The following is a 22,847-nucleotide window of genomic DNA, read 5'->3' as shown; positions in this document are numbered from 1 at the left end:
TGTGAAGTTTCACATACTGTGTGGTGGGATAAAATGATGTGTTTATATAACAAAATTCTTTAACACTATTACTTCTACTACTACTACTACTACTACTACTACTACTACTACTACTACTACTACTACTACGACTCAACAACACAGTTTTATATCAAAGTGGATTCCTTAAAATCTGTAAATTTTAATTGTTGACAGGTAGAAAATGTCACTCGAATTATCAAAAACAGGTGTGGTCATTGTCTAAATATTTCAAAACATATAGACTACTAGTGGGCAGTGTCTCACGCGTTTCCTGAGATGAGACAAAGATGTGTCATCTCTGAAGTAGTTTGGCCATCAACAGGCGCGTGCAAAGTTAACAGCAAATGTCACATTGCTGTTAGCGCTTCTACCTGTGAAACATATCAACTGTCTGTTCTTTCAAGCTTCCTGTTTCTTTAGTCACTGCAAGAGAACCAAAATATAACTTAATAACTTATAAACAAGGAGTTTAATTCTTTTAATCAGAAACATATTTTCTTTCAAAACATGTTGTATAGCATTCAGTTGATTCTAAAAATCCTCAATATGCAAGCAAAAAAACAATTGCAGTGAGCTAAGTTGCCTATTCAATACTTGTTGTGATAATTATGAGAAGAAAGACAGTTTTTTGACAAATTCAAATAAAGGCAAAGACCAGCAAGGGGAGAGCCAAAAGCTGATCTTCAGTATATATTACAGTAACATCTATGTCAGATGTTTGTCTAACTGTTGTTCAAATAGAGTTTTAATTTCACTTCCTGGTAGGAAGCCAGTGAAAGATCTGATCCCCAGCACTGCACTTGCAGCTTCTTTAAAGTTATTCTATAATGAAGGATGAAATTTGTGATGGTGCAGTAAATTACGTTCCTCTAAATTCTGAGTAAACATACATGATGGTGTGAAAAAAAAAAAAAAACCCCACAAGGAAATGGCCAGCCACAGCCTGCAGCTCACAACTGAGCTGCTGTTGTGGGCTTACTTGTTGATTTACAAGTGCAGACATGCATATATCCCCCCCGATGTGTTTTTCAAAATACTTTTGTCCACCAATATTTGGCAGTGTTTTTCAGATGTGAAACCTGTGCTATCCAGTTAAGATGAACCTACATTATTCAGCTGTGACTTTTGAGAACCAAAAACTCTGTTTCCTGGGGTCTACATGAAACCACAAAACACAAGTTTTCCAAAATCTTCACTTTGGCCGGAGTTTTCAGAAAAAATCATTTTAAGGGACATAAAACTGCGGTTTTGTGTGGAAAATAGGCCTAAACATACAAAAATGTAATATTACCGGAGGACCTGCTACGAGTGGACATGGCCTTACACTTTCCTAATGTAATGGATACTGTCAGTAGGGGTGGGCGTCTTGATCTAAATATAGATCGTATTGATACCAAGATGAGTATTGGTATCGGAGCCATACTAGCGTGATGAGAGCAATACTGCAGTTTCTCTTATGTCGTCCAGCAATTTACTTTACTTTCCTCAGTCTGCAGCCTCTCTGTGCAAATGGGAGGGAGCTTTTTGCTATTTTGCCCTTTTTTTCCCTGAACAATTGTGGTGGTAGAATAATCATTTTATTACTTTTGTACAGTTAAAATGTTGTTCTATTGTTGTGGATAGTTAAAAAAAGCATATTTATAGCCTAAAATCTTTGTGCCGTGTTTTACCATAATCATAATCATAATCAACCAACTCAAGGCAAAATCACAAAATCATTCAATGATCATTACATTTCATGCAAAAAGTATCAGTATCGACGATACTATCCTTGTATTTACTTGGTATCGGATCGATACCAAAATTCCCGGTGTCGCCCACCCCTAACTGTCAGTGATACTGCTGGTGCTGCCTGTTCATCCTAAGCCCCGACCTACCGCTCACACCCATATCCAGTTTGTTGACAACCTGTCAGTATTTAAAACAGTCAGTCTCAGCTGTTTTCATTGGATCATTTGTGCTAGCAGCTGCATTGAGCCAGCCTTTTGGACATATTACCTTTTCCTGGATGTTAAATTTTGCCTGTTTTCTTTTTTGGATTTTGCTTGTTGACTCTGTACACCTGTCCTGCCAAGTTGAATTGATGGTTTTTTTTGTTCTGTTTTGTTTTGTTTTTTTGGACTGACATTGACATTCAGCGTTGACCACTTGGGCGCTGACAAAACATGCACTAAACTTACTGATGAGATGCTGAGGAGCCCTCTGGTGGCATACACAGTATGATGCCTCATACACCACATACGTCTACAGTCCAACTTCGTTCCGTTACATGTTGACTGCGTTCAGTCCGACAACCTGCATAGCTGGACAGCTGGAGTCGCAAGATCAAGAAGCTCTCGTGCTTCCCACTCCACTGATAGGCCACTCTTTATTCATGTTGGGCTGTAAAACCTCAAACCTGGTGATTTCAGTGCTGTGTCCCAAATCGTGTAGTTCTGCACTTACATTCACTATTAGCAGTGAAGAAGTGTGTTCATACTAACAGTATGGAAAAACCCAGTGCACTTTGATTTCTCTGCTGACACTCTCAAAACAGTCAAAAAGTTGAGTGTGGAACGCTGGACACTTATCGACTCAACGGTCACCATATTGGCTTTGTAGAGGAAGGTTAGAGAACAGAACAATGGCTGATGGATGCAATCAATGAAAGCACAAGACCAGCTGTAAACAGTTGTGAAATGTGGTCATAGTTTCTGTAAGTGTGAAGCCACAGTGTTTGATTTGGGACAACATTACCCTGTATGCTTTCATGCACTGTTCGTGCACTCATGTCCGATTATCATGGTGGTCAAGCTAAATACTAACAAATTCCGACATTGGTTTGTTTATTTTGAAAGTCACTAGGTGATTTTAAGTAATTTCTGGTTGCGACTTCCTTTACCGCTCAATCTTTTCCATGCTGAAATCATGCATTACAGATCCCCGTCTGGCAAAATAGGTTGGCTGGGTATTACCTGTGACATAACGGACCAGCTACGGTACGGATCCAGTTTCAGATGACAGATTAACTTAAATGGTGAGGTATCTGACCCGTTGCCATGACAGAGCAGAGATGGACTGCAGACTCATCTGGTGTGTTTCAGCTGTAAGGGTGAGTTTTTTCATACCTCGTTATTTCAAACTTTATCAAACTTGGACGTTTTGTCCATTTAAGGGCATGTGTGACTTAACTGTATGCAAAATAGCCAAAAGCCTGCTGTAACTCGGCCTCTTCACCTCATCCTATTTTTAACAAGGTTAGGTTAAATTCAGCATTTGGTTGTTGATAAAAAATAGAAATAGAGAAATAGAAAATACTTTATTTATCCCTGAGGGGAAATTCAGGAGTCACCGCAGCATTTAAGAAAACAAAAGTAAGAAAGAGTACAGAAAGTGCAAAAAGGTCCACAAGAAACCAGAAACAAAAAAAACAAAGTCACATTACTGCTGGATCCAGTTTAAAAAGAAAATCTTTTATTTTTTTTAGTTCTTTGCTCTTTTATGTTTAAGTTAAGTTTAATATATTTTGATCCTTACAACAGGTGTTAAAGCCCCCTGCAAAAACTATAAAATATTTTCAAAGACAGCCAAATCCATGTATTTCTCTGAATAATAATATATATATTTATCTTCTAAAGTTGTATTCTTGCTTTAGAATTATCACCTGCTCGGTCATCTAAAAGCCCTGTCTATTCAGTTTATGCTCATTGTAAATAGGCCACTTGCTTGCAAAATTGCAGGAAGGAAATGCATTTTCTATGTTTCAGCCAATCACTGTGATTTGCTCTTTGGAAACCTTGATCACTTGGTGACTTAACCTTCCGTCTGAGTGGGAGACTTCAGTTGTGTTAGTGTTAGGGTGATGAACCACAATGATCCGAAGGCTGGCTGCTATGATTCTACTCAGTACAGTGTGTAAGTACAACTGTCTGACACTTTTCACTTTAAACAAATGAGGAATTTGATAATGTCAATAAATGTATTTAACAATTTGACACAAACAGGCTCTTTGTTGGAAGTTTTAACTCTTTCCCTTGTGTTGTTTCCCAACCCTGATTTGTTTGGTCCCTCATCTTAAGGTCAAAGTATTTCTCACCAGATCTCTGTGACTGTGGTTCAACCAGGTGAGGATTTCAATATGGTGTGTTCAGTCCCGGAGAATAAAGCCGGGCTGTTTTACTGGTACAGGCTGAAGACTGGATACATGGTCCAAAAAGTTGCAGGAGGAAGTTTTCAAACTGTAAAACTTGAAGAACAATTTGAAAACTTGGGATTTACATTTGAAAGAAAGGATACTCAGTATATCCTCAAAATCAGAAATGTAAGCAAAGAGGAAGAGGCAACGTACTTCTGTCAAGCTGGAACAGCATATCAAATGAATATCATCAATGGCACGCTCCTGGCAGTGAATGGTAAAGTATTCTCATGTCATTGTTTGATTTTTTCTTGATTAGTACTCACAAAACCAGTTTATACTGTATCTGTGTGTCACACAGATCATAAAACTCGCCAGAAATATGTCTATGTGAAACAAACACCGGAGGAGACACAGTCGGTCAAGGAGGGCAGCTCAGTGACTCTCCAGTGTTCACTTCTCTCCAAGCATAAAGAAACCAGAACCCAGTGTCCAGGTGAACATGACGTGTACTGGTTCAGAGCTGGGGAATCTCATCCAGGTGTTCTTTACACCCATAAAGACAAGAGTTTCAGCCAAGACAAGAAAAGTTGTGTCTACAGTTTTTCTAAAACTATCCAGAGCTCCTCTGATGCTGGGACTTACTACTGTGCGGTGGTCACATGTGGAGAAATCCTGTTCGGCAAAGGAACTACAGTGGAGACAAGTAGGTTTTAAAGTCTTAAATTAGTAGTAATGCTCCTTTACGTTTGTGATATCCTTGCCTTCAGGGAACAGAGGTAAAAACTTCAAGAAAAAAAAAAGAAGGAAGATTTTTCTTCAGTTTTAAAGACATTTGTGGTTGTATTTCTCCCTTTCAAAACTGCATTTTTAAAAATTACATTAGATCTACTTGAATACTTTTACTCTATAACACTGAGTTACTTTTGATGTGGTGGGTTATGAGTTAAGTTCACATTTCGAGGTGCTACATGCCACAAAGGTCAAAGTCTTTCCAAGTGTGAGTACAGATGTAGAACTTTGAAAAGAAACACCCACACAATAAGTGCAGTGCAGTACTTTCATAGCCTTTTCTTCCCGTCTCCACCCTTCTATTCATTGTTTTTTCCTCTCTGTATGTGTGTGAGAGACAATAATGTGCCTTTTTTGCAATGTTCTTAGTTCCCAAACTTTTTTTTAATTCCTTCATAAAAAGTTTGCAGTTTGTTAAGGGATGTAGAAGTTAGATGTTAGGGCAATGCACTGACTAAATAATGTGCTAAAATATCTTAAAGTGCAACTTTGCAGTCATCAGGCATTTATGACATGTTTTTCAGAATATCGCACTTAAAATCTCACGAGAACTGGAAAGTTTCTTTCTAAACTTAAATTTGTTTTTTTTTTTAAACTTGGTGGGCCTTCAAACACAAGTGTGCAGGTAATAAACAACACTCCTCACTGTGTGAGACACTGTGAGAATGCCAGTATATTTAAACTATAAAATGAAACATGACCCATTTATTATTCCTTTTTACTTATTTATATGTTTCACTCACAAGACCCACCCCATCAACGGGATGCATTTTGTCCAATACTAATGAATTTGAGTTTGATGTTAAATGATGTTGCCTGTAGAATATTAAGGACAGGAAGAAAAGAAGATAAAGGGGAGGCCTGAGGAATCAGATCATGGTGTGGTACTACTTCTGCATTTCTGCTTTAAAGCATCGCTGAAAGGAAATAGAACAATTTCAATGGAAATGAGGATCATGTGTTGATTATTTAGGTATTTCTGGTCTTTTATTGAAATAAAACTTTAATTGAAACTTTTTCCTTGGATCAAACTTAAAAGACTAGACATTAACACCATGACAGAAAAGGCTTGTGAGACAGTTGTGCTCTTAGTTTCATGCAAAGATCCAAAGCCTAACATGTTAATAAAGAAAACACAAGCACGATTATATTTTAGAAGTACAATTTTTATTTACATATTACAGATGGTTTTGTGGGTATCGACTAATATGGTCAAGTTTGAGACAAAACCCATCTTTGAACTGTCAGTAACATGTTTAGTCGTCAGTAAAGGGCGCATGTATGCTGATGCTGTGAAGTTTAGAGAGATATTAGCACAACAAATGACTTTTTCTGTACTACACTTTGAGTTTTGAGCTTTTTAAAAATGTAATTGAATATTGATGGAGTAAAACCAATGTTGTTTCTAGGTGATTCTTCTTCAGTCCAAGGAAAAGAACTGTACATCATACTTGGGACTCTACTGCTCTACTGTGTATTTGTCACTGCTGCCCTGATTATCTCCAGATGCCAAAGGCCAGTTTGTAAACAGTGTAAAGGTAATGCAGCACAATGCATTCAAATATACACAATTCATTCACGTAGGCTTGAGCAAACACTGTTTTTAAAAGCTGTGTTTTATTCATCTTTGTCACTACTATTTCTTGCGTTTATTGAAAGGAGAAGTATCTGCCTTTAGTCAAGCTGAATGTCACAGAGAAGCTGAGGATCAACCAAACTCTGAGGTAAATATGACAGCACATCTTGACCTTGAGGCTACTTTAAGTTAAAACTGCAAACCTGTTAAAGTGATTCATCAAGTTTTGCTAAATGGAAGTTTAATGTGTGCAAACAGCTAAAAGGTTTTTTTTTTTTTTTTAGACGGGTTGAATATTTTGAGTCCAACAGTATTTTTCTGATCTGATGCCCCTCTTGACAGTACTACATCATTTTCTGAATCAAACCAGTTTTGTTTTTGCTTGACTGAAGCTCAGTGGCTGGGTTTGGTAAACATTGTGGTTTGGGTTAAAGGAAGTGGTTCCTTCAGCTCTGTGGACCGTTGTTGTCAGGGTTACTGCAATAAACAAGAGATGAAGGCTATGGAACAATTTGGTCAAAGGTAAAAAAAAAAAGAAAGAAATAAAAAGTGTGTTGACTGCGGTAAGGGAAGAAAAGCAGCACCAGTCTTGATCATCAAAGCTTTAATCTTCTCTTCTAACAAACATCTAATGTCTGAGAGATTATGATGTTCAAATACAAATACTGCATCTTTAAGCACATCAAATACTTATATATCTAACATTAACCCGATATAATATAAATGGTTGTGCTGTCAGCTCCTATATATAACAGTCATATATCTTATTTGCAGGATGCTGAAGGGGCAACCTTGAACTATGTAGCACTGAATTTTGCATCAAGAAGAAGTCAAAGATTGAAGAAGACCAGTGAGTTACCACAGGACTGTCTATACTCTGGTGTTGGAGAATGTCTGTGACTGTTGGATTCTCAGCTGGGAGTTTATATATGGAGGACAAACGGCATTATTATTTGAGCTTCTCCTGGGTAAACAAACAAATATTTATGTATTTACATTTTAATTAGTTTTGTTATGCTTGTTAGATTGCAGTTGAAGTAGTACTTCATAAATGTATTGTTTTGACCATTAAAGATATGAGAAGAAACCAGTGTCTTCTGTTTTGTAGATTATCAATGGGGTATTATTATTATTATTATTATTATTATTATTATTATTATTATTATTATTATTATTATTATTATTATAAGTAGTAGTAGTAGCAGTAGTAGTAGAAGTAGTATTAGTAGTATTGTTGTTGTTGTTGTTATTATTATTATTATCATTATTATTATTATTATTTTATGATAAGAAGCCAGTTTCATTTGGTTTTGCTTTATCGTTGAAGCTTCTTGTCAGGGCACAGTCACACTGGCTATCCTTACCATACCCAATTCTTAAACCCTAAAGTCCAGTTCATTTTGCTGCTATGACTGCAAGTGTGCAGTCACAGCAGAACTTCTCTGTTCTGGTACACTTTAGAGAGGTGTGGCCTCTTTTAGACTCCCTGGTCCACAAACCTCCTCCCCTCTGAGCCAGCCCTCTGGAGACCTGTGAGGGCAGAGCTGCAGCCAGACTCACAAAGATCCCCCCCCCCCCCCCCCCCGTGTGCTTCAGATTACATACAGATCTCTTAAGCACTAGAAGCACAATACACTTCCTCTCTCTGCGGTTGGACCAAATGCTACTACAGTGTCTGCCAGATGTTAGAATCTAGACATATATACATGCATACATACATACATACATACATTAATAATTATCATCATCATCATCATCATATAATGAACAATAGTAAACATTACATTGGTATGACTGTATGTTCATAAAAGTCTGTGCGTGTATGTGTGTGTCAGAACAAGACCGCTTTAGCCCTACAAAGGTAACCTCTCACTCTTCCCTTCACAGGGGTAAACCTCCTTTACACTGAGGCCGACTGCAAGATTTGGATGAAAACCTACTTTAGATAAACTAAAAGAAGTTCACACAAAGAGCTGTTTAAAAAGCTCAATTTATTAAGATATTAACGTGTGAAAATGCTGGGAGCCCAAAATGCAAATAATAGTTTGTCTTTTTGATCACAGAGTTCCAGATGAGAACATAGAGATGATGTTAAATGCAGTTTAGTTAAGCACAACAAAAATGAAGGAAATTAAAGGAAAGTAATCAAAAAAATAAAACATGATGTTTGATCAGTTTGATATTTCCTCGGATAGTGGGTTAGCATCTAACCTGAGCGTACACACCATCACCAGTAAACTCTCTCTTCTTTCTGCCTCTTGTTTTTTTCACAGAAAAATCCAGAGCAGCGTAGTTCAGGTTATCATCAGCATCAGTCTGTGCATAAAAATAAAACAATAAAACAAATAAAAGAGTAACCATTAGGTGTGTGTTTTGAGCGTTCAGACTCATTCATTGTTACCACCCACGTTATCACTTACTTGCAGACGTGCGTTGTTGACTTGTGCTTCAGAATTTGCACCATGAAAATCTATAAATTGTGGATAAATTTACTTAACCAATGACTGTAAACAAGAGTTTAGGTTAAAATTGATGTTGGTTAGGGCTCTTACCTTTATGTTGGTGAAGTGCTTTTTGTTTGTGAAGGAGTACAGCATTTCCAACAACAGAGAAGACCAAGCACACTATCAATATCCCCAGGACAATCCACTCCAGAGGAGGTGTTTCTACTGAAAAACAGAGAAAGTGACTCATCTGTCGTAATGTTACCAAGATATTGACCGTCTTTCCTCATATACTGTATATGAAGTCGTACCAATGTCCACTTTGACTCCATCTCCAAATAAAATACGTCCACATGCAGCCACAGCACAGTAGTAAGTCCCAGCATCAGAGGAGCTGACGTTCTTAGAGAAGTGGTAAACACAGCTTTTCTGAGAGTTTGGTCTTTGCTCACATCCATTGCTTCTGTTTTCATCAGTGTAGATGATGTCTGGATAAGATTTAACTGATCCAGCTCTGAACCAGAACACACTGTGACCTCCTGGACATGTTTTATTGTCAGAGTCAGAGAGGACTGAGCACTGCAGAGTCATCGAGTCTCCTGAATGGACTGGATCTGAGCCCAATGGCAACTGAACAACAGACAGGTTTGATGTCCTCTCAGAGCTCCCTGTAAAAAAAAAAAAAAAATCAAAATAAAATAAAACAGCAAAAACACACCAATAGTGGGCAAAGAATGACAAAAGGGGACAAAATGAGCGGGTTTTAGAAAATAGAAAGGATTAATGAACAGTTCAAAGCTTAAATGTAACTTCAGTTGAAAATCATGTTTGATCGAGCAGTCAGATTTGATTTATGGTGAAAAGATGACACTCATGTAAGGTCAAAGTAAACTGAACATTTCAATTAGATGTTCTTGAATAAAGACCTATTTGATAGTCAGCTTAAAACCGTTTCTCTAAACAATGACACTAAATATAGCTACTACTCTTGTAAATGTACAGAGGCATCATCACAGTGTCACTGAAGTGGATGAAGTCATTCTAAGACATATTTACCTTTTATTGACAAATAGGTTGAACTCCAAGTTGGCTTTATCCAATCTAGCTTTCCACAGTGATACATCCCCTCATCTTCTTGAGTTGTTCTCAGGATGGTCAGACTGCTCATACTCTCAGTGATGCTTGCATTAAATCTCAAAGCAGAAAACTCTAGGTCATATGCAGGTGATATATGTCTTTGCAATGTGACGATTAGTTTCAGTGTTTTACCAGCATTCTGCTTGAACCACTGGATGGGGTATTCTGAAATCTTAGAATAAGTGCACAGAAAGGACACTGGTTCACCACGTTGTACTATTTTCACTGGAATCAGTGAATCTAGAAAAAAAGGAGAGTACAAAAGATTTAAAACTAAATAACATTAAGTAAAGCAACATTAGTGAAACAGAGTTTACAGCAAGATCAGAAAATGTATATTCAGATAGACTTTATTTAACACTTACATGCCTGCTGGACAAGAAGCAGTGTAATCCAAAACACAATCATCTTGACACTGTCCCTGGTGAATAGACTTCTCAGTGACTTTGTCACTAAACATGGTGACGCAGAATTCAAAGTCACTCCTTTAAATGCACCTCATTGGTTATCTCAACTTAAAAAAGATCATAGTGCATTTCCGACCACACGACATCAAACATATCCACTCCTTTGAGCATTTCACCCAGAAATTACCTTCCTGTATCACCAGTTTGTATCACCTCTGAAACATTTGGCCTAAATGTGGACTGTTTCATTTTAATTTTACAACTAACAAAGTTAAATTTTTTATAACATTAAAAATGTATCTTGCTCTCTTAGATTTGATCAACCTCATCTCAAGTGCACAGTTTGAAAGTTTTTAAAAATGGTGTCATTATCTGCCGTTGCCAGATGTTTTGCTCACCCCCTTAGCGTTTGGATTTCTGAATATCAAATCTTACTTTTAGGGACTGACACTGCCCTGAAACAACTCAGTGGAGGAGGTTTATAAAGGAGCAGTTAACATAGGCAGGAAGCAGAAAATGAACAGTGAGGATGAAGGCTGGAGTGTGGTGGAAGTTTAATATTACCATGGATAATTTAAGCGTCTCACTGTTTATCCTTAAGTCTCCCACTGTAAGATTAAGCTAAAGCAAGTTAGGTCAACCTTCAGCCCCAAGGTGTCTCCTGGAACAGAGTATCCTCTCTCCCTCTAGCAAGAAATTCACTATCAGTGTCAGCCACAAAGCTGTTACTGCGACCTTTGAGATCATAGTTTATATTTATGGTTCTTTTCTGTCTCTGTTTGTCAGCCATTATATGCTTTTCAACAAGTACCCGAAACTTTTTTTACAAGAACGTTTTACACTGTTCCACTGCAGGCTTGAAATCTGTGAAAAGATTTTGCAAATCAGGCTGGTGACCTGTGGTGATGCAGTTAAGGTAGTTGCACTAGCACTGTTCACCAGACCAGTAGAGGGCGATAAGAAAAAGAGAAAAGTCATACAATAAAGATGAAGCAACATAAGATGACAGGCCTGCACTGTCATGTGTGGTATAACAGAAAATCTGTTAGCGTGGAGGAGATACAGCTTGTGCTGTTTGATTACACTTTAAATGCACAGTTGAAAATAAAAGGACACATTTTCAGTGTCATGAAAGAGACTGAGTGGTCTTAGCTGCAGATTTACGGTCAAAAGTACTGCTCCCACATGGCTTAAAAACATAATTTCGTATGTACCCACTGAGTAAGAGTTTCTTCACTGATAAATAAAGATAACCAAGAATGTAAGCAATCTCATTTTTTTCTAAGATAATAAATAAATAAATAAATAAATAAATAAATAAATAAATAAATATAGAAAGAAAGAAAGAAAGAAAGAAAGAATGGGAAGTGTGACAGGAACTAGAGTTTATATTCATTGCTAAGGGAGATGTCATTTTTTACATAACTACTTTTTTATGTGAAAGTCTCAAAATATGTTGATCACAGGAAAGAAAAAAAAAATCAAAGATCAATGTGTCGATACAAAGATTCTTTATTTTCTTAACAGCAAAATTTGTTGTATAACAGTCTGTACAGAGCATATACACAAAAGATAAACCCAAAACATCTGAACCACCTGTATCTGAAAGACATAATCCACACAGTCCACATCTCTTCCAGTACTACCCTGACTCAAAAAAGTTGGGAGGCAGTTTAATATGTTGATAAAACCAGAAGATGATAGTTTGATTACCATGTCTATACTCAATTTGAATTAAAAAAGAGTAACTGAAAAACATCCCATGTTCAAAGATAAGAATTGTTCTGTCATTTTGAAAGAGATTGGTAATATGACTATATAAAAATGGCATCTTAGAGAGACTGACTCTTCATGTTAAAGGGAAAACACCTCATCTGAAGGATGAAGTGCAAACTTGTTGATATTAAAACAGCAAGTTCAACTGTAAAACAACAAAATTAGATTCAAATGATTTCAAATAGCAATATTGAACCCATAGCACAAAAACTACCAAAGTTACATGGACTATACGGCATCTAACAAGGGTGTATAAGTACACATCTTTGTACTGAACAGTTCGGCACTTTCAGTTCTATCTATGGTCCCCACATAATATTTCAGAGTAATGTTAATCTCAAAACTATGACTGTATTTTTTTGTTTTTCACATTTACAATCATCGTATTACAACTCTGTTCTTCTTGAACTCTAACCTTCTGTTTTTTGTGCAGCCTGAATTCTCCTTCCTATCGCTAAATATTTAACCACTGAAAAGAATAATTTGCATTCGGTGCTTTGAGGGTGCTAAAATCTGATCCTGCTCACTTCTACTTTGATGACTCTAGAATTATTATCACATTGATTTACAATACATAATGTTTCAAGTTAAAATAATGTAAAGAAGACCGATAAGTCTGAACTGTCAATGCTGCACTTTCTACTGAGTGTAAAACTTGTTTAACCCTATAATTTTCACTTTTTAAACACAAAGGATATGAAGTCTATTTTGTTTTAAGTTACTAACTTAAGCTAAAATTTCCTTTCTTTTACCTTCTTCTACAGAAAGTAACAAACTGCCACTTAAGAATCATTCACTTTACCCATCCAAGAGTTTTTGTATGTTAGCCTTTCGCACCAGTGAACTGCTAACTCACTTATCAAGACCAAAAGCTTTCACAGCAGCATAGATCCTCTCTTTATCCGCTGCTCTTGCACCTTTCACTGCACGTCTTGTCATCATGGTGAAGATGGCAGCCGAATAAACCTCTTCTTTCTGAGTGAAAGTGTGAATGAGACAAGAAATGTTCAATAAAAACTCACAAATGGTCAGTCAAAGAACAAAAGAAAATAATTCCTACCTTTAAATTTTCAATCAGCTGACTTCGCCAATCACTGCTGTTATTTTGTGCAATAAAAGAGCCTGGGATCAAACAATAAACAAAAAAAAATGAATAAATAAATGAAACATTAGATAACAAAGTATGTTAATTTTGAATTAAAAGACACATAGGAATTATCTTACTACCATTGCTATAATCATAGTCCTTTTTCTTGGCTGCATAAATAAGGAAGGCTATGATGATCAGGCTGAGAGCCAATACAGCGCTGAGCAGACAAATAATCACATTGGCCTCCAGCGGGAATTTTCCTGATACATATTAAAAAACAAAAAAACACAATGTCAACAAAATAATTTCTCAATGGAATCTGCAAATTACTTCATAATAAATATCAAGCAATCACCGTCAATGTCCACTTTTGCTCCATCTCCAAATAAGATCCGTCCACATGCAGCCACAGCACAGTAGTAAGTCCCAGCATCAGAGGAGCTGACGTTCTTAGAGAAGTGGTAAACACAGCTTTTCTGAGAGTTTGGTCTTTGGTCACATCCATTGCTTCCGTTTTTACCAGTGTAGATGATGTCTGGATAAGATTTAACTGATCCAGCTCTGAACCAGAACACACTGTGACCTCCTGGACATGTTTTATTGTCAGAGTCAGAGAGGACCGAGCACTGCAGAGTCATCGAGTCTCCTGGATGGACCGGATCTGAGCCTGACGGCCACTGAACAACAGATAGGTTTGATGTCCTCTCAGAGCTCTCTGTAAGAAAACAAAAAATACACACAACCAGTCTACACATGTCAAGTAGTTTTATGGTATGTTAGTGTAAACTTTGTCTTTCAGTGTGTGAAAAGATGAAGAAGACAAAATCTGTCAGAAGACAAATTGAGTGGCAGAGAATAAAGCAGACTTTATTCATTCTTTTGTGATGTCATTTGAACATCAAGACATAACACATCGAGCTTTAAGTCCGATAAAACATGAGTGAAAGATAAGAAGAAGAAGAAAAATTCTTTAGAAATTATTAGCATTGAAAAAACAAAAAGTGCTTCACATCCAAGCTGAATCTTAAGACTTTTTTTTAACAGTTAATCTAAAATCCCTTTTTATAATTTGCATGGTAACACTTAATAGACACTTGCTGTATTAGATCTGTGCTAAAGTAAAAAATGTAATGGATAAGTGAACAGTTCATAGCTTGAATGTAACTTGAGCAAAAAATTACATTTAGACAAGAGGTCAGAGGGTTGGAAGGATCCTTGGTGAAATGAGAGAATTCATAAAAGGTAGAAGAACAGCAAAAAAAATTACCTTTTATTGACAAATAGGTTGAACTCCAAGTTGGCTTTGTCCATTTCATTTTTCCACAGTGATACATCCCCTCATCTTCTTCAGCTGTTCTCAGGATGGTCAGACTGCTCATACTCTCAGTGATGTTTGCATTAAATCTCGAGGAATTAAACTCTGGCTCATACACAAGCATAAATTTTGTCAATGTGACGATTAGTTTCAGTGTTTCACCAGCGCTCTGCTTGAACCACTGGACTTTGTAATCTCTCAGGTCAGGAGAAATGCACATAAAGGTCACAGGTTCACCCACTTGAACTGTTTCCATTGGAATCAGCATATCTGAATACAAATAAAAAGGATGAAAGATTTGAAATTGAATAACATAAAGCACAGAAACATTAAAAACAGAGTTTCACAGACTATGAACTTTCAGAAAAGAGGTTTAAAAAAACAATATAAACTTTATAATTTGTTACTTACACGCCTGCTGGAAAAGAATTAGTGTAATCCACAACACAATCATCGTGACACTGTCCTCTATGATAAGACTTCTCAGTGACTTTGTCACTGAACACAGTGACACAGAATTCATAGTCACTCCTTTAAATGCACCTCATTGGTTATCTCAACATAAAAAAAAATCATAGTGCATTTCCGACCACACAACTTCAACATATCCACTCCTTTGAGCGTTTCACCCAGAAATTACCTTCCTGTCTCACCAGTTTGAAGACCTCTGAAACATTTAGCCTAAATGTAGACTTTCATTTCAATTTTTAAAGTAACAAAGTTAAATTATAAATAACATTAAAAATACATCTTGCACTCTTAGATTTGATCAACCTTAGTTTAAAGTGCACATTTTGAAAGTTTTAAAAATGGTGTCATTATTTGCTATTGCATGAAGTTTTGCTCACCCCCTTAGCGTGTTTGGATTTCTGAATATCAAATCTTATGACAGTACTGACAATAAATATAGCTACTGCTCTTGTAAATGTCCAGAGGCGTCATCACAGTGTCACTGAAGCTGATAAAGCCATTCTAAAACGTATTTCCTTTTATTGACAAATAGGTTGAACTCCAAGTTGGCTTTGTCCATTTCATTTTTCCACAGTGATACATCCCCTCATCTTCTTGAGTTGTACCAGGGTGGTCAGACTGCTCATACTCTCATTGATGCTTGCATTAAATCTCGAAGCAGAAAACTCAAGGTCATATGCAGGTGCTACATCTGTTTTAATGTGACGATTAGTTTTAGAGTTTCCCCAGCATTCTGCTTGAACCACTGGACGGTGTAATCTGACAGGTCAAGTGAAATGCTCTCCTTTGAGCATTTCACTCAGAAATTACCTTCCAGTATCATCAGTTTGAAGACTTTTGATACATTTAGCCTTACTATGGGATTTGTTTTTATTTTCCTGCTGATCAATCATCACTTTTTTAGCATTTAATCCTAAAATTGACTTTTTTTTTTAAATTTAGAATTAATAATGTGTGTTTCCTTTTAAAGCAGCACAAACATACTGACTTTGTGTCAGTACTGTTGGTTTGCATCCAACTGTGTGTTCAAAACATTAAACACTACTTTTATTCACATATATTTGTTCAATCATAGTCACCAGAATCAAAATTTTCTCCACTCAATTCATGTTTAGACTATAAGTTTCAGAGGCCTTTAAACTGGTGATACATGAAGGTAATTTTGAGTGGATTGTTTGATGTTTTGTGGTCGGAAATGCACTGTTTTTTTATGTTGAGATAACCTATGAGGTGCATTTGAAGGAGTGACTTTGAAGTCTGCGTCACCATGTTCGGTTGAAAAATCATTGTGAAGTCTCCTCAACAGGGACAGTGTCAAGATGATTGTGTTGTGGATTACACTGCTTCTTTTCCAGCAGGCGTGTAAGTAATAAATAATGATGTCTGACTATAAACTTTCTGATCTTACCGTAAACTCTGTTTCCAGTGTTACAGTGCTTAATGTTTGTCCTTTTCTTTCTTATTTAGATCCACTGATTCCAATAAAAACAGTTCAGGTTGGTGAAGCTGTGACCTTTATGTGCGCTTATCCTGGCATCTTGGTCAAAACTGTCCAGTGGTTCAAGCAGAGCGCTGGGGAAACGCTGAAACAAATCGTCACACTTAAAAAATATTCAGTGCCTCAACACGGTCAGGAATTTTCTGCTTCAAGATTTGATGCAAACATAAACGAGAATATGAGCAGTCTGACCATCCTGGGAACAACTCAAGAAGATGAGGGGATGTATCACTGTGCAGTCACTGAGTGGACAATTAAAATTGGGAGTTCAACTTACTTGTCAATAAAAGGTAAAAATGTTTTTAGAATGACTTCATCCACTTCAGTGACACCGTGCTGATGCCTCTGAACAGTCTCAAGAACAATAGGTTTATTCAGTGTCATTATTTGGAAAAATCTTTTAAAACTGATTTTTAAAAAGAATTTTTTTGGAATGTTCAATTTACTTTTACTTTTTATTAATTGTCAGTTTTTCTAATAATGTTATTTTTTGGGTCTTATTTCTTCTAATCTTTCTCTGGTGTCCCCTTCCATAAGTTTTGCTTGCAATGTCGGTAGACCTCTTGGTGTGATTTTTGCCATTTTTTAATTTTTTTTTTTTTTTTTTTTTTTTTTTTTTTTTTTTACAGGGAGCTCTGAGAGGACATCAAACCTGTCTGTCATTCAGTGGCCGTCGGGCTCAGATCCAGTCCGTCCAGGAGACTCGATGACTCTTCAGTGCTCAGTCCTCTCTGACTCTGACAATAAAACATGTCCAGGAGGTCACAGTGTGTTCTGGTTCAGAGCTGGATCAGTTAAATCTTATCCAGACATCATCTACACTGATAAAAACAGACGCGGTGAATGTGACCAAAGACCAAACTCTCAGAAAAGCTGTGTTTACCACTTCTCTAAGAACGTCAGCTCCTCTGATGCTGGGACTTACTACTGTGCTGTGGCTGCATGTGGACGGATCTTATTTGGAGATGGAGTTAAAGTAGACATTGGTATGACTTTAAATACAGTTTTTGAAGACAGACTGACAATATATTGGCAACATCACAACTGATAAGTCACTTTCTCTGTTTTCCAGTAGAAACACTTCCTCTGGAATGGATTGTCCTGGGGATATTGATAGTGTGCTTGGTTTTCTCTGTTGTTGGAAATGCTGTACTCCTTCACAAACAAAAAGCACTTCACCAACATAAAGGTAAGAGCTCCAACCAACATCAGTTTTAATCTAAACTCTTGCATACAGTCATAAGTTAGGTATATTTATCCACAATGTATATATTTATATGGTGTAATTTTTTATACTAGGATTGCAAAGAGAAAATTCCGAAGCAGAAGTTCATAATGCACGTCTGCAAGTAAGTGATACTATAGGTATTAACACTCAATGAGTCTGTACGCTCAAAACACCCACCTAATGTTTTCAATTTTATTTGTTTTATTGTTTTATTTTTTTTGCACAGGCTGATGCTGATGATAACCTGAACTACGCTGCTCTGGATTTGTCTGTGAAAAAAACACGAGGCAGAAAGAAGAGAGAGTTTACTGGGGATGGTGTGTACACTCAGGTTAAATGCTAACCCACCATCTAACTGCTCTGTCACTGAGAAAATATTAAGCTGATCAGATATCAGATTATTCTTTTGTTGCTTACTTCATTTGAATTTCTATCATTTTTGTTGTGCTTTAACCAAACCACATTTAACATGGTCGCTGTCCTAATCTGAAACTAATAAAAATGAAATAAATAATAAAACTAACATCTGCCTTTTTGAGTTACGGACTTCTTTTTTTTACTTAATATATCTATCTGTTTAAATAGCTCTTATCCCTTCAGTATCTAAACTTTTCAATCAGAGGTTGAGTATTTCTGCCTCTTCTGTCTTAATTTGTCTAAAATGCCTGATTTTATAAGTACCCAGCTGTGTTAAATACTTGATTCTGACCAGGTTGAAAAATCCTGGATTGTAAGAGTGACACACTGCAGATAATCTGATCACGCATCAGTATACCAAATAAATATGGAATAAGGATCATGTGTACGCGATTTATGGTTTCACAGATGTTTTCAAGGAGCACTGAAACAAACGACACAGTGAAGGAAGCATCAGTCATAGAGCTTTCTAAAAGTGCAACACAGTGCGGGCTTTTGCAGCGTCACAGGACTGGTCGAGAGGAGGTGCTGTTCAGAATAGTTCCAATTTTAATTCCAGGAACATTTCATCTGTTCCACTTCGGCCTTGAATCACAAAGACATGATGCAAATCAGCGGAGATGCAGTAATAGTAATTGTACTTTACTGCCAGACCATTAGAGGGCAGTAAGAAAAAGACAACAACCATGCAACATGGACGAAGAAACGGAAGAGGAAACGAGCCTGCACTGTCATGTGTGGTTAAACAGTTAGCCTGTTAGCATGGAGGAGATTCAGCTTTTGCTTTTGATCGCACTTTACTGCACTGCAAATCAGACTACAAGTAGACAGGTACCAATTGCAAAGTTTATCATCTTTAATGTCAAACTCAAAACAAAAAGTGGCATTTTCAACGCCATGTCAGAGATCAATCATGTTACTATCATGTGCAACACTTACTAGAGTTAAGATCTCTTGGTGTGGGACATATGTGCAATGTTTACACAGCTTGTGTTAGTGAAAGTCTCACAATTTGAATGTAGTAGAAACTAAGGTTAGGTAGATATGTAGATACAAAGCTCCTTTATTTTCCTTTTGCAGAAACATGTGCTGAAACAGTCTTGTGATTAAATCTACTCATTTCTTCTTGTGTTCCCAAAGAACACAAGAGGAGGATCCATTTTCCAGTTCAGCATTTATTCAGGTCAAAGGTAAAGTTTACAGCATTGGTCCTAAAAGTATGAGTCCTGATGTCTGGAAGCAACACAATTTTATAACAGTCATTTTCTACACCTTTACGGATGTTAATTTTACCTAAACAATAGTAATTGGCCATCATTATGATTGACACCACTGTCTCAACCCACAGCTGGTGTCAGGTTTCAGTGAGATGTGCTATCAAAGTGTAGGTTTGATCTTTCAGACAACATGGAGCTGGGAGATGTCTCACAGACACAAGCTAGAGACAGAAGCTATCTGTCTATCTGCCAGATAAATATACATCAACCCTGAAACTATGCAATAACAGAAGACAATACTAGATAATATTATGAAAATAATGTATAACAGTCTGTACAGAGCAAATACAGAGAACATAAACAAAACATCTGAAAACCTGTATCTGAAGACATCCAAAAAGGCCACATCTCTGCCAGGACAACCCCAACTCCAAAAAGTTGAAAATGTTGATAAAACCATTACAGGACAAAAACAAACTGAAGAGTTTAACTTGTCTTTTTTAATTAAGAACTCATTTGACAAAAGCAATTTTAAAAGAAGAGGCCTGACTCTGTTTTTTTACATTTATAATATTTCAATTAAAATTCTAAAAGGAAGGCCAGGTCTGAACTTTCAATGTTTCACTTTTGACAGTGCAAAAGTTCTTTAAGTTACTAAAAGGGAAAATTTACATTTTCTCTTCGAGTACAGAAAATAGAGAAATAACAGTAAGGAATCTTAAACTGTACCCATCAAACATATTTCTGTTTGTTAGACTCTTGTACCAGTGAACTGCTAGCTCACTTATCAAGACCAAAAGCTTTCACAGCGGCATAGATCCTCTCTTTCTCTGCTGCTCCTGCCCCTTTCACTGCACCTTTCTTCATCATGGTGAAGATGGCAGCCGAATAAACATCTTCTCTCTGAGTCAAAGTGTGAGTAACACAATACATTTCAATATCAATACAAAAATTGTCATTCAGAGGGAGAAAAAGAACAACATAAAAAGAGTCCTACCTTTAAATTTTGAATCAATTGACTTTGCCAACCAATAGAGTTTTTTTGCGCAATAAGAGAGCCTAGAGAAGAGAAGAAAAAGAAAGCATCCATAAATAAAACAAAAAGAGGATAATCAAAATATGAAATCTAGATAGATAGATAGATAGATAGATAGATAGATAGATAGATAGATAGATAGATAGATAGATAGATAGATAGATAGAGAGCAGACCATTGCTATGATCATCATTCTTTTTCTTGGCTGCATAAATAAGGAAGGCCATGACGATCAGACTGAGAGCCAATACAGAGCTGAGCAGAAAAATAATCACATTGGACTCCAGCAGGAATTTTCCTAATACATATTAAAAAAGAAAAAAAACATCATCATGTCAACACAATAATTTTACTCTCATATCCACAAATGATTTTTTCTTTACATTACATATATCTAGCAGTTACCATCAATGTCCACTTGTATCCCGTCTCCAAACAAAATCTGCCCACATGCTGCCACAGCACAGTAGTAAGTCCCAGTATCAGAGGAGCTGACGTTCTTAGAGAAGTGGTAAACACAGCTTTTCTGAGCGTTTGATCTTTGGTCACATCTACCACTTCTGTTCTCATCAGTGTGGATGATCTTTGGATACAATTCATCTGATCCAGCTCTGAACCAGATTACACTGTGACCTCCTGGACATGCTTTACTGTCAGTGTCAGAGAGGACTGAGCACTGCAGAGTCATTGAGTCTCCTGGACGGACTGGATCAGAAACTGCCGGTGACTGGTTGACAGTCAAGTTTAGAATTCCCTGAGTGTTTCCTACCAAAAGAGAAAATCAGACAGTTGAAACAAGTTAAAAACAATAAATAGAGATTCTTGATGTTTGACTTAAAACCAAACATGCAGAGGTCAAAAAGAGGTTTATAGGAAGTCAAGCGCTATGATTATATTCAATTGTGTAGACATAAATAGTCCTTCATTTAAACAGCAACACTTTTGGTCATGGATCTACTTCCTTGCTGTCATGTAAAAATCCCAGATGGAGGTATGTGATAAAAATGGTCAGTTGAAAGTTTCTTGATGGAAAACGGAGGGGTTTGTATTACTTACATTACAATACAGTCTTAACCTTAGTTTTAACTTTTGACTTCCTACTTTTGCTCTATACATTCATGCATAATACCCATGCTACTGTGACTCTGAGCTCTCAACACAGTGTTGTTTTGACTCCTATTTGGTACCATAAAGGTTAGCACTCCAGATGCCTGCACCCCATGATGCTAGCCCTTGAGCGGGCGAGAGGTCCCACTCTTTCCGCTGTCTTTTCCTCTCTGAACAAAGGCACTTAAGCTAAAACAATAAAGACTGAAAGAAATAAAAATTAGGCTGCTACTCCAGAATTATTGCAAATACTGGAAATTATATTTGTATAAAACTCAAATCTTTCCCAAGTGAACCCAAATCTACAAATTTTCCCAGCAGGCCTATAACAGCAAAGGAAAATATGTCCTACAAGTATGAACATAGTGAAGCTTCAGGTCACAGTCTACAGTGAACGTATTTGGAGACACATCTAATAATTACCTTTCAGGAACAAAGAGGTCCCACTCCATTCGGTCTTCCTCATCCACTCGCTGACTGCGCAGTGATACATGCCCTCATCTTCTTGGATCGTTCTCACAATCGTCAGGTTGGTAAAATTATCATCATATTTTATCTCCCATCTTGATTCTGAAAACTCTGGTAAAAATTGAGGCTTTACAGATTTCCGCACAGTCACTATCAGCCTCAACGTGTCCTCGGGCCTCTGTTTGTACCAGCTGAGCTCTCGGTGGCTTATCTCAGTTTGAGGTAAAACACACATGAAGGTCACAGGTTCTCCAAGTTGTACTGTGGTCACAGGAACGTGAGTGCCTGAATAAATGAAAATGTAGAACATATCTCAGAGCTAGCCCAATGTGTGAAAAGTAGCAGCATTTAACAGGACCGCTGGTATTTGAAGTCATAAGGAGAAACTGGAGCATCACTTACATCCTTGATGAAGAACAAGCAGCATTACCCACAACAAGAACATCTTGACATTGTCTCTTCTTAGAAACCTTATTGATATTTCAGTAAGTGAAGGAAGTGAGATGGTCTTGATAGGTCAAACCAGCCACTGACTCTGATTGGTTACCACAGACAGTAAACCAAGAATGCACATCCTGCCGCAGAGGCGTTGATCTGGGCTCCGCTCTTACAACGCTTACAGTCAACAACAAGATCTCCACTTTAGCACATTTGCCCTCTGAGGGTGTTTTTTTTTTCCTCCAGAAGCAGCAACAGCTGTAACTGATGCTGTTTCCACTTTTTACTGCAAGAA

General features: G+C 37.1%; 5 protein-coding genes across 5 annotated transcripts; 2 read left to right on the top strand and 3 right to left on the bottom strand.

The window, feature by feature from the left end:
- Positions 1-3,872: 3,872 nt before the first annotated feature.
- Positions 3,873-7,429, top strand: LOC141793710 (uncharacterized). The gene is made up of 6 exons (XM_074674550.1): positions 3,873-3,915; positions 4,080-4,412; positions 4,497-4,841; positions 6,352-6,465; positions 6,587-6,651; positions 7,278-7,429. The coding sequence occupies exons 1-6, from the start codon at positions 3,873-3,875 to the stop codon at positions 7,401-7,403; spliced, it is 1,026 nt and encodes a 341-aa protein (XP_074530651.1). The 3' UTR covers positions 7,404-7,429.
- Positions 7,430-8,356: 927 nt separating this feature from the next.
- Positions 8,357-10,492, bottom strand: LOC141793178 (uncharacterized). The gene is made up of 5 exons (XM_074673669.1): positions 10,450-10,492; positions 10,004-10,324; positions 9,259-9,615; positions 9,056-9,172; positions 8,357-8,418 (listed from the first exon to the last, which is right to left on the bottom strand). Exons 1-5 carry the CDS (start codon positions 10,490-10,492, stop codon positions 8,357-8,359), a joined length of 900 nt encoding a protein of 299 aa, XP_074529770.1.
- A 3,191-nt stretch (positions 10,493-13,683) lies between these two features.
- On the bottom strand, positions 13,684-15,126 carry LOC141793177 (uncharacterized). The gene is made up of 3 exons (XM_074673667.1): positions 15,084-15,126; positions 14,625-14,942; positions 13,684-14,072 (listed from the first exon to the last, which is right to left on the bottom strand). The coding sequence occupies exons 1-3, from the start codon at positions 15,124-15,126 to the stop codon at positions 13,684-13,686; spliced, it is 750 nt and encodes a 249-aa protein (XP_074529768.1).
- A 1,336-nt stretch (positions 15,127-16,462) lies between these two features.
- LOC141793176 (signal-regulatory protein beta-2-like) lies at positions 16,463-18,714 on the top strand. Its single transcript, XM_074673666.1, has 4 exons — positions 16,463-16,505; positions 16,611-16,931; positions 17,271-17,627; positions 18,695-18,714. The coding sequence occupies exons 1-4, from the start codon at positions 16,463-16,465 to the stop codon at positions 18,712-18,714; spliced, it is 741 nt and encodes a 246-aa protein (XP_074529767.1).
- Positions 18,715-20,283: 1,569 nt separating this feature from the next.
- LOC141793175 (uncharacterized) lies at positions 20,284-22,578 on the bottom strand. Its single transcript, XM_074673665.1, has 6 exons — positions 22,517-22,578; positions 22,070-22,399; positions 20,945-21,304; positions 20,715-20,837; positions 20,501-20,562; positions 20,284-20,406 (listed from the first exon to the last, which is right to left on the bottom strand). The coding sequence occupies exons 1-6, from the start codon at positions 22,557-22,559 to the stop codon at positions 20,284-20,286; spliced, it is 1,041 nt and encodes a 346-aa protein (XP_074529766.1). The 5' UTR covers positions 22,560-22,578.
- Positions 22,579-22,847: the final 269 nt, after the last annotated feature.

Source organism: Halichoeres trimaculatus, unplaced genomic scaffold (assembly GCF_033239565.1).
Source record: "Halichoeres trimaculatus isolate MK-OKI-2021-1 unplaced genomic scaffold, fHalTri1.1 fHalTri1_scaffold_7, whole genome shotgun sequence".
NCBI lineage: Eukaryota > Metazoa > Chordata > Actinopteri > Labriformes > Labridae > Halichoeres > Halichoeres trimaculatus.
Note: the sequence above shows the minus strand (reverse complement) of the source record. Positions and strands in the feature narration are given on the sequence as shown.